General features: G+C 44.1%; 1 protein-coding gene across 1 annotated transcript; it reads right to left on the reverse strand.

The window, feature by feature from the left end:
- Positions 1-1,320: 1,320 nt before the first annotated feature.
- LOC127347180 (putative F-box protein At3g25750) lies at positions 1,321-2,523 on the reverse strand. Its single transcript, XM_051373396.1, has one exon. It carries the CDS (start codon positions 2,521-2,523, stop codon positions 1,321-1,323), a length of 1,203 nt encoding a protein of 400 aa, XP_051229356.1.
- Positions 2,524-11,830: the final 9,307 nt, after the last annotated feature.

Below are 11,830 nucleotides of genomic sequence, written 5' to 3' on the forward strand. Positions count from 1 at the left end.
GTAATGCCGCTAGGGCAGTGCGTTGTTGCAGAGGCTAGGTGTAATTGGTATATCTTTGATATTAATATATACTCTTTGTCGAAAAAATGTACTTGATAAATTTAGTGTTACTAATTACTAATTGTTGTAATTTGATTTTATTTTCGCAATGGGTAATATGTCTACTTCCCTGATATAAGAAACATTGCTACTTTTGTCACGTTTGGTCTGTTTATTCTAGATACGATGGTACTATGTTGACATTGGAGGAACAAGCAGAATCGGGAACAAATGAGGAAAATTAAGAACCTGTTGGTCAGAGAAGTAAGATGGAAGCCAGTTAGATGAACCCTATTAGGTGAACCTTATTGTGTATTTCATCTAATGGTTTCAAACCATGTTGTTCATGATGTGGAGATGAACCCTATTGGTCATGTAAGTTAGATGCCTGAATAGTGAACCCTTGAATGTTTCAGACCTAGACTGCTTGGAAATATTGGTTTTAAACATTGTTTGACTTCTTGAGTGTGATGTATGCGGGCTAGATTGCTTGAATGTTTGCAGGCATTATCGCAACTTTAAAAATGCCTAAGAAAATAATCAGCGACACCACAATTAAAAGCCTGCAAAGTAATTAGAGGCATCCTCTAAAAATGCCGGCGGAAAGTTTGGACGGCATTTCCGAAAAAAGTGGTGGCAAAGAGATTTCTCTGCATTTTTAGAAAAGTGTCAGCAAAAAGATTCTTCGGCATCTTCAAAAAGTGCCGACCTAAAATAGTAAATAGTGGCATTTTTGGAAGTGCCTGAATAATCAATTGACCACATTTTTCTATAAGTGCCGGCAAATTAAGAGCAATCTGGATGGAAGCAAATACAACACTTTCTTTTATGTTTCTAAAAACTATTGCTGGTACTTTTGGTAGAATTGGCTGCACTTTTAAGTGCCGGTAATCTGGGTTCATGATGTATTGTCATGAACAAATTCCTCTATAATATACTTCATATATAGGAATTTATAGCAAGAATAATAAAGCCATCCCTGCACAAATTAAGCAGGACATTAAAGAGCAGCTTAATCTTCGGCCACATCTCCCTCGCGTACTGACTAAAGGAATTACTGCATGTTGGGCGAATTTATTGCACGATTCTTGAATCGTGAGAATATTTTGAAGGTAAAAAGATCATATCACGACCATGAACAAATTCTTATATAATATAGTTCATATATAAGAATTTCTAGAAAGAACAGCAATGCCATCCCTTCACAAATTAAGCAGGTATTGCTAAGGATTATAATCCTTCTTCAACTTTTCAATGTAAACCTTTTGAATCAAACATGACCTAGTAGTCGGGAGGGAAGCACCAGAGTGGATAATCCATGCCATTCGTCATGTAATGTCCCACGGAGGGGATTCCCTCCACGCCGTCACGAGATTTTTGGTGTTGGCAGCAATACATGGACTCACCATATTCTGACCTCGCCAAGTAGGCCTCTTTGCGGAACTTTGGGTAGTTATAAAAGATGGCATGCCAATGGTCGGAGTAGTAGATGTGATTTTTCGTTACACCGCCGCGCCCGCCAGCTTGCACATGCAACACCCGGGAGGAGCATGATCTCCCCAAGAACAAGGCGCTGTCACCCAAGGTAACTACCTCCTTCCACGTATAGGTGTGTGCCGCGACATCAAGTTGGAACACCTTGAAGAAGGGCTTATTGTTTTCCCAAGAGAGAGCCATCATGGCCACCGCTAGCTTACCATGTAACTCAAAGATGGATGTGGTGAGCGGGCTCTCGATCCTATAACCATGCCAATGGACATCAAATATGTAGGGGCCGCCGACCACCAGCGGCGGCGCCGCATCTTCGTTAAAGCTGATGTCAAACTTGAACAATTTCTGGCTATTATGTGTTAGGCCGTAGAGGCCCCCCTGGAAGAAAACAATATCGTCGAGCACCACCCTATCACATATTTCGATCACGACCCACCCGGCGTCCGGAGAGCCAACTCTGCACAAGGCTGTGTTGCGTTGATGAGTCATGGCGGCAAGGACGCAGTCGCCCGAGGTAGGGACGTCAGAGAAGATTACTTTGCGGATGTCCCACAGACTCCGTACTACCCATGGCATGTTCCTCTGCTCCCTGGAAAGTGGCACCTCAACACCTGAGAAAAGATTGAAGATCGCGAACGTAACCGGCGGCGTGGTCGTGACCGCGGCCACCCATCCGCCGTCGTAGCATCCACGTATCTGCGTGTTGCGCAGTTTGCCCGGGATCTCGAAACGGAGAACCTCGCGTTCCTCAGGGCAGTAGAGGTTTTTCTTGATGTCCATGCCGCTGCTGTGGGCTGAGAGGAGGAGCAGAGGGAGTGCTGGCGGCGCCGGCGCAGCCCGCCACGACCTGCAGGTGGCGGCGAAGCGAGCGCGTCCGCGTCGGGAGATGAACCTCGACCGGATCATGCCAAGAAGGTCGTCCGGGAGGTTGGACCAGTCCACTGCCGACGGCAAGCTCCGTCCTTGTTCCATGCTGTCGTCGCCGTCCGCCATCAGCGTCCCCACCGGCCTGGTGCAGATCGATAAATTGCAGCCAACAGATAGCCGCGTCTCCCATGTTGACGTCCAAGGCAGGTATTTGTAGAATAGAAAAAATAAAGTCCAAATCAGGTACGCTCGTGTCCGGCTACATCTCATGATAATTAATCCAACAATTACCCTAACCCCATCAACACTATATAAACTTACACAAGAAAAAACTTATCAATTAACCCATACAGCCATATAATTTTTTCAAAAAAGTTCACCATAATCATCTGTACTAGTACCAAAATCTTAAAAGTAATGAAAATTATAAATTAGTTTTTAGACCACCTAGCGATGACTACAACACTAGCGCGAGCCAAAGACACGGAGCCGTCCTCGCCCACTCATCACCGGTGCCGGTAAAGCTTGATGTAGTAGAGTTTGTTGTACTAGACAAACAGAAATTGCCGCCCCAGATGGCAAGCACACCAGCGAACACGAAAACCGACTGGATAGAACCGCGTGAGACACAACTCCACGCGCTAGATGGACTACCAGGACGAGGATATGGAGGGTCGACTCTAACTCAAAGATGTAGCCTCCACCTCACCATCTCGAACAAAACACTGAAAATAACCTAAACAAAAACAAAAACCCTCCAACCAGCAAGGGGTTATGGTTATCCACGCCTCAAAAGTTAAGGATAATGAGCTAAATGTCCATACTCAAAGGTTATATTTCACTCTAAGAACACTTTGGAAGTGAGCAAATCCAAATACAATTTTTGCACCGAACTATCGACCAGGTATCCCCCCCCCCCCCCCCCCACCCCAAAGATACCTGGACATTGTATCAATAGACCGTTCGCTCCTCACCGAATCTCGAGGATGTCGTACCACCAGCCACCACCGAACATAGAGGTGGTTAAGCACCCAAAAAAGCCTTGAACTTGCTAACTGCCGTCTTCAGCCTCGTTATTGCCACACGCAATCCGTACCACCGTCATTGTCACCCAAAGGAGGAGAACGACCCAGATTGATGTGGCTAAACTATGTACTACATTTAGCAAACTGAAATAGCATCTTGGATAAAAATAAGTAAAGGTACCTGCAGACATAGATTTATGTGGCTAAAATTGTAACTCTATTTCGTGTCCGCCAAGAAAGAGAGTTGTTTGCCATATATATAGTTCCAAGTTGTCATAGAATAGATTTAGAGAGATACACTATATTAATAGTATGTAGAGAGTTTGTCTTCTCATGCATTGTAATACTTCTCCTGATTATAGTGATACCTCAGCGTGCGTTCCGTGTTTTTTTTGTTTAGATTTTGTGTGTAAAATTTTTGTGATTTTTGTTCTTCATTTATTTTTATTGCGTGTTTTCATAACAAATGGTATTTGAGCATAACGTTTCAAAATCGATCTACTACCGTGAGAGACTTCTCTGTATGCTCATGGAGTAGCACCGCGTCGTTTGGATCAACCGCCACGTCCTTGCGGCATTAAGCAGCTTCACTGAGGTAGAGCCACGGTTATGGTTTTTCGTCAGATTGGATTATAAGATCGTGACGGTTCCGTGGCCTTCCATGCGCGGCATCTCGCGATATGTGTTTAGTGAAATCAACCGGAATTTTCCCGTCCGATGATCCGTTCACTGTTGGCTCTTGCGATCTAAATCGCGTTCGCCGAGATCGATAGAAGCTTCCTCGCCGTTCTGTGCTCGTTGTTTGGCTGTCGCACAAATCTGCCGATCCATTGCGTGCGGCTTGTCTTATTCTGCCGCCACGCTTGGATAAGGCTGAGTACCGGATCGTTTGAAGCAACTAGGGGCGCGGATCGTTTGAAGCAACTAGGAACGCGTTTGGTTACCTGGGTCGATTTCCTGCATGATTGCGCTAGCAAGATGGGAGCATTTGCGTGTTCAGAACGAGTCATGGGCTAGAATGCGTCACTCGTTTGGTAGCCTGTACAGAACTTTCTGGCCCAGCAGAAACGAAGAGCTCCGTCTGTTTGGTTTCATACGAGCCCCGTAATAGCCTCACCATTTATCCACATGGTGACATTACCTCTTACCTCCTCACCTATCATAAAGCCTCACGCCGCCGTTCACAAGCTTTGGCACGTTGGCGATCACGAAGGTAGACACCACCATGACACCGCCGATCACGCCGGTCAAAACCGTCACCACGTCGCCGACCATGAAGACGAAGAGCACCATGACACCGTCGGTCACGCCGGTCAGAAGCATGGGCACGTCACCGACCACGAAGATGAAGACCATCATAGCACCGTCTTTCACGCCGGTCACAAGCATCAGCATGTCGCCGACCACGAAGACGAACACCACCAGGACAACGCCGGTTACGCCGGTCACAAGCATGGGCACGTCGCCGACCACGAAGACGAAGACCACCATGACACCGTCGGTCACCCAGTCAGAAGCATGGGCACGTCGCCGACCACGAAGATGAAGAACACCATAGCACCGTCGTTCACGCCGGTCACAAGCATCACTATATCGCCGACCATGAAGACGAACACCACCAGGACACCGCCGGTCACGCCGGTCACATGTATGGGCACATCGCCGACCACGAAGATGAAGACCACATAGCACCGTCATTCACGCCGGTCACAAGCTCACTATGTAGCTGACCACGAAGACGAACACCACCAGGACACCGCCGGTCACGCGGTCACAAGTATGGGCACATCGCCGACCACGAAGATGAAGACCACAATAGCACCGTCGTTCACGCCGTTCACAAGAATCACGTACTATGTCGCCGACCACGAAGACGAACACCACCAGGACACCGCCGGTCACGCCGGTCACAAGTATGGGCACATGGCCGATCACGAAGACGAACATCACCATGATACCGTCGGTCACATCGATCACAACACGTCGCCGACCACGAAGACGAACACTACCATGACTTCTCACCTATCATCACCACATCGCCGTCCATGAAGATGGTGAGCCAGAAGTTGAGCAAAAGTACTCCAAACCTTAATCACGCATACACACATACGTACAGATTACAGTATACTTGTGAGTCATTTATCTATCAGCGTATGTACACCGAGACAAAAACATGTCAACATGAAAGTCAAGCGGAATGGTGAGGTGAACCTACTCCTGAAAGGAAATCTCAAACGGTTGAGCATGTGCAACGAATTTAATAAAATTCGTTTAAAACTTCATATACGAAATTGACGATTTACGACAGACGAAACTTGAAACCGCTTGTGGGAATTGGTTCGTATCATCGACACGCATCTTTTTCATGTACATCTTATTTCGATTCGGACTATATTTGTGTTGATTTGAGAGAGGCTATGTGGAGGAGTGCAAGGCAGAGTGAGCATAAGCATCACTGGAGCCAAAGTAGCGTGAGAACACGGACCTGGCCCGGAGAAACTGCCATTCCGGACGTTCCTCCAGGATCTGTCCTGAAGCTTCTTTGACAATCGGTTGATGCAAGAACGCGGATTGGCCCAGGCAACCAAACAGGCCAAAAATACCCTATGGTGTCATTGATAGCCTTGACTTAAGAGAGGTGTTTATGTCCGGTCGACAGTTTACTTGGGCCAACAGCTTGCCTGAACCCACATACGAGAAACTAGCTTGCGTGTTGATGGACACCGAATGGGAAAATAAATACCCTATGGTGTCAGTCCGTGCACTAGAACGTATTGAAAAACTGTCTGACCATGCTCCCATCCTCCTAACTACTAGGAATCCCCGTCCTGTTTGTAAACGGCCGTTCAAATTTGAACTTGGCTGGCTACATCGAGAGGGATTTCATGATATGGTTAAGAAGGTTTGGGAGAGACCGGTCGGGGGCAGCACTCCAATTTTGAGATGGAATAATAAGATGCAGACAATGCGCAAATATCTCTCTGGTTGGGCTGCCCATACGGATGGTATCCTTAAAAAAGAGAAGGCTCGCTTATCAAATATAATTGATGAGCTTGAGGCTGTTGCGGAGGTTAGACCGTTGTCTACGCAAGAGATTGAACTTAAAAATCAATCAAATGCGCAGATGGCGAGTCTTCTTCGCGAGGAGAAACTCAAATGGTATCAACGTTCCAAAGGTCAATTCATATTGGAAGGAGATTCAAATACGCGATATTTCCATGGCTTAGCCAATGGGAGACATCGGAAAAAACGTATTCACTCTCTTATTCAAGATGAAGGGTTGATTGAAGGCCATGAGCAACTCAAATCTTACATTACTAATTATTATAAAGGTCTGTTTGGTCCTCCGGAGGAAAGCACCTTCTCTCTTAATGAGGACTTAACGGACGATATACCCCAAGTTTCTATGGAAGAAAATTGTCTACTAACCGCACCTTATACTGAGGAAGAGGTTCAGAAGGCAATTTACCAAATGGAATGCAACAAAGCACCGGGTCCTGATGGTTTTCCAGCGGAGTTTTATCAAATTTTCTGGGATACGATTAAATCGGACCTTCTAGATTTGTTCAGTGACCTACACATTGGACAACTAGAATTATTTCGTCTAAATTTTGGTGAAGTAATCTTGTTACCGAAAGTTAATGAGGCAGAAAGGATTCAACAATATAGACATATTTGCCTCTTAAATGTAAGTTTCAAGATTTTCACGAAAGTGGCCACCATTAGACTTAATACGGTTGCGGATCATGTTGTCCAGCCATCACAGACAGCCTTTATGCAAGGAAGGAATATCCTTGATGGAGTGGCAGTCTTGCATGAGACGGTACATGAGATGCATTCTAAGAAATTAAATGGGGTTATTTTAAAAGTATATTTTGAAAAGTCGTATGATAAAGTCAAGTGGTCTTTCCTACAGCAGACACTCAGGATGAAAGGTTTTTCTCCAGAGTGGCGCGCTCTAATAAATGATTTTTTGTATGGAGGTAGTGTCGCAATTCGGGTTAATTACGACATCGGCCACTATTTCCAAACACGAAAAGGGTTACGCCAAGGGGATCCGTTATCACCGATGTTGTTTAACATTGTAGCGGATATGCTAGCTATACTCATAGAGCGGGCAAAGGCTGATGGCCAGATTGAAGGAGTGATTCCACATCTGGTTGATGGTGGTTTATCTATACTTCAATATGCCGACGATACAATTCTGTTTATGGATCATGATCTTCAAAAAGCTCAAAATCTGAAATTAATTTTGGCAGCTTTTGAGCAGTTGTCAGGATTGAAAATCAATTTCCATAAAAGCGAATTGTTCTGTTTCGGTGATGCCCAAAACGATACGGCTCTGTATACTGAGTTGTTTGGGTGCGGGCAAGGCTAATTTCCTATTCGTTATTTGGGTATTCCGATTCATTATCGGAGACTTACAATCGCGGAATGGAAATTAGTGGAAGAAAGATTACAAAACGCCTTAGTAGTTGGAAAGGTAAATTGTTGTCCCTGGGAGGAAGATTGGTACTCATTAATTCGGTACTCACAAATATGGTACTGTATATGTTATCATTCTTCATCCTACCGAAAGGAATTCTGCATAAACTCGATTACTATCGATCCAGATTCTTTTGGCAAGGGGACAGCGAGAAAAAGAAATATCGACTGGTTAAGTGGAGTATAGTTTGTAGTCCCAAAGATCAAGGAGGGCTTGGAGTTCATGACCTGGAGGTCAAGAATTCAGCTCTACTGGGTAAATGGCTGTTTAAGCTACTTACTGAGGATGGGACTTGGCAAACTATTCTTCGGAGAAAGTATATCGGTTCGAAGACACTATCCCAAGTGGTTTGGAAACCTGGGGATTCTCACTTCTGAGCTGGTCTTATGGCGACAAAAAATGTATTCTTTCGCCATGGTACTTTCTCAATCAGGAATGGAGCACAAATACGGTTCTGGGAAGATGCTTGGCTAGATAATGCACCCTTAAGTGAACAGTATCCTACTCTGTATAGGATTGCTCGTCGACAAAGTGATACCATTGCTACTGTAATGGCTACCTCACCTCCGAATGTGACGTTCAGACGGATTTTATTTGGACAAAGACTTGTGGCATGGAATACCCTCATTCAACGGCTCGGAGATATTCATTTATCGCCTGAACCAGACGAATTTAGATGGAACCTTCATGTAGATGGTACTTTTTCCGTAAAATCTTTCTACAATGCGATCCTTCTTTCTGATTTACCAGTTGATAGCAATAAGAAGATTTGGAAGATGAAGATACCATTAAAAATTAAAATATTTGGATGGTATCTTCGTCGTGGGGTTATTCTCACCAAAGACAATCTTGTTAAGCGGAATTGGCATGGAAGTACACGGTGTGTTTTTTGTCATCGGGACGAAACAATCAACACTTATTCTTCCAGTGCCAGTTCGCGAGATCTATAGCGTCTACCCTCTATCCTCCGACTAGTGTCGCCAATATCTTTGGCAATTGGCTTCATGGTATAGATTCAAGGCTTAAGATGCTTCTTAGGGTGGGGGCGCTAGCAGTTATCTGGGCGCTTTGGCTATGTAGAAATGACAAGATCTTTAATGACAAAAATTGCTCTTTGTTGCAGGTCATCTACAGATGTACAAGTATTCTTCGTTCATGGTTACCTCTTCAGAGAGTGGAGAACCGAGACCTATTTACGGAGGTCTGTACACGGTTGGAGGCTACGGCGAGGAATATTTTTTCCCTACATGGGTGGCAGCATAATCTAGGGATAGATGCCCCACCTACACCTTAGGCGTTATATGATTCATCGTTCCGATATGTATCTCGCCTAGTTTTTACTATTTATCCTTTTGGACTTGAGACAACAAAACGGCTGTGTGCATCCTGGTTATGCAGAGGCTGGATGTAATTGTTTTTTAAAGTAATAAAGCATCCTTTATCAAAAAAACAGGCCAAAAATTGTTGACACGATGCGAGCCAAAGGGCTCACAGGCAACCAAACGCGCCCTAGATGACCCGTGCGCCCGGGCGCACACACGCGAAAGCAAGACAGTAATGTCCAAGAATAAATGATACAAACAAAAGCAAGTGTTCAAAAACAGATGGGAAGGACAAATATTCAATAATTAGTCTTAAACAGTATAAACGCTCAATCGTCCCAGCCATGAGCCTTAAAATAGCGCAAGTCGAAATGGACCCTGAATTGAGGTCGTCAAGCTACTGATGGAAAATGAGTCCTGCAAGCAGTTGTGGTTCTTGAAGCACGGGAGTCTTGTGGAAGATCCTTATACACACATGGACTATGCAGAATCCTGATTCCTCAAAATCCCAGAGCAAGATGACTATTTGAACCACCATATCCTCTAATATTACACAATACGCATTAGTACCTTGTTATTCACTCAAACAATCATTAATTTTGATATGTATCTCGCACTCTCTCACGATGTAGTGCCTTTCATATGCTCTACATCCCTCTTTCGCATGGCTATGCAGGGGTGTCCATGGCTCTTTATATATTTAAGAGTTTTGTGCGGGACATGGCCCTTTATACTTGAAGGTAGTGAAGCAGAGTAGGGACATGGTGTGCGGGACATGGCCCTTTATACTTGAAGGTACCGAAAACTAATTTTTTTTATGCAAGTCAAGAAATATCATTTTGCCGCGAGACATTACCGGTGGACTGAGAATGTCCAGATGTATTTCCGAGTAGAGAACTCTTAGCAGTGGGTTACATCTACAAGCCAAAATGCATTTCCGAGTAGAGAACTCTTAAAGATTTCCTATTTTACATTTGCTCCACCAGTGCACTTCAATATAAGCCACAAGATTAAAAAAAAAATCACGGCTATGCTTTGTTCTTGCAAATATTTGTCAATTATAGTTCTTCTATATCTACGCGTGGCAGTACGTCTGCCCCTTTCTTCTTTAAAAATGTGAAACCTTGCTACTCCATGTCTCCTCAGTTGTAAAAAAAACAATTATGTTGATCAAGATTCAGGAATTACAGCAATGCAGATAGTTTATTGTATGTAAATGGACATTCTATGCAATGCGATGCTCCAGATCTGATGGAAAAACGAAAAGATGTACTATAGATTGGTCCTTGTTTACAATTCTCTACAATGTCAAATAAGTTTCTTTTCTTGAGATGGCGAATGAAGCCCCAATCTCTACATCAAAACATGCATATGACCTTTCTTTAGAATTTACTCAACAAAGATTTACCAAGAACATACATTAGAAAATGTGAAGCAATTATTCAACTCCTAGGAACCTGACAATGGGTGAGCTAAACTGCCTTCGGGCCTCTATCCCTAAAACAGAAGCAACTCAACACCAGCTAATTATTGGGGGCATCCCTAAGTCACTCTATGGTGAAAACATGAGCCCACAACCAGTGTAGCATACCCTTGTCGAGCGGCTTATGCCCTCGCTCCAGAAGTTGTCACCCCCATCAATACGTTGGTCCATCTTTAGGGCAAAGATCCACACAACCCTTGCCAATCATGTTGTCGATGGAACCATGGATGATCTGTCGTGCGTAGCACCTGTCAGGCAGACATGAGTCGACCTCTCCTCCTTCAGCCTATGCATCCAATGCATCCATCGCTACTTCACAAATGATGCTCCCAAGAGATAAAAAAAACACCACATGTGCCACCATCGTCCGATATGGAAAACCAGATCCTAGGATTTTTGCCGGAGCAATGATGGTGCTCGATGAAGCTTGATGTACGCAGAGCAAGTAGTTGGGAAACCCCAAGAGGAAGGTATGATGAACACAGCAGCAAGTTTTCCCTTAGTAAGAAACCAAGGTTTAATCGACTGGTAGGAAAAAGAAATCACTTCTGAAAGTTGTTGCTAGCTGACGTTGGCAGGGCGCACTACCGGTGTCAGCAACAACGTGGAACTCGCACGCAACACAACCACAATATTTTTCCCCAACTTACAGTGAGGTTATCAATCTCACCGGTTTAGCTGAAAACAAAGTATTAGATGTATAATGCGGAAATATAAGTTTGTTTGCGGTGTAATAAAGAGAACAATACTTGCAGTAAAGTAACGGAACATGTATTTGCAGTAAGCGTTTTATCAGTGTAAAAGAAAGGACCGGGGTCCATAGTTCACTAGAAGTGTCTCTCCATAAAGATAGATAACATGTTGGGTAAACAAATTACAGCTGGGCAATTGACAGAATAAAGATCATACACGACAAAATGATTACTATGATACTTGTTTAGGCATTCCAACATAATACATAGACCGTAATTCAACTGCATCTATGACTAATAATCCACCCTCAGGATATCATCCGAACAAATTTGGGTATTAAGTTGTAAGAAAGAAATTATTGCATTAAGCAAAGTGCGTAAAGTAAATAATAGAATTATCCTCGGATAAAACATTGTTTTTTTTC

The sequence above is a fragment of the Lolium perenne genome, chromosome 4, assembly GCF_019359855.2.
Source record: "Lolium perenne isolate Kyuss_39 chromosome 4, Kyuss_2.0, whole genome shotgun sequence".
NCBI lineage: Eukaryota > Viridiplantae > Streptophyta > Magnoliopsida > Poales > Poaceae > Lolium > Lolium perenne.

What these genes read in the sequence shown, in the direction of transcription:
- LOC127347180 (XM_051373396.1), bottom strand. Translation starts at nt 2,523, where the DNA reads ATGGCGGACGGCGACGACAGCATGGAACAAGGACGGAGCTTGCCGTCG.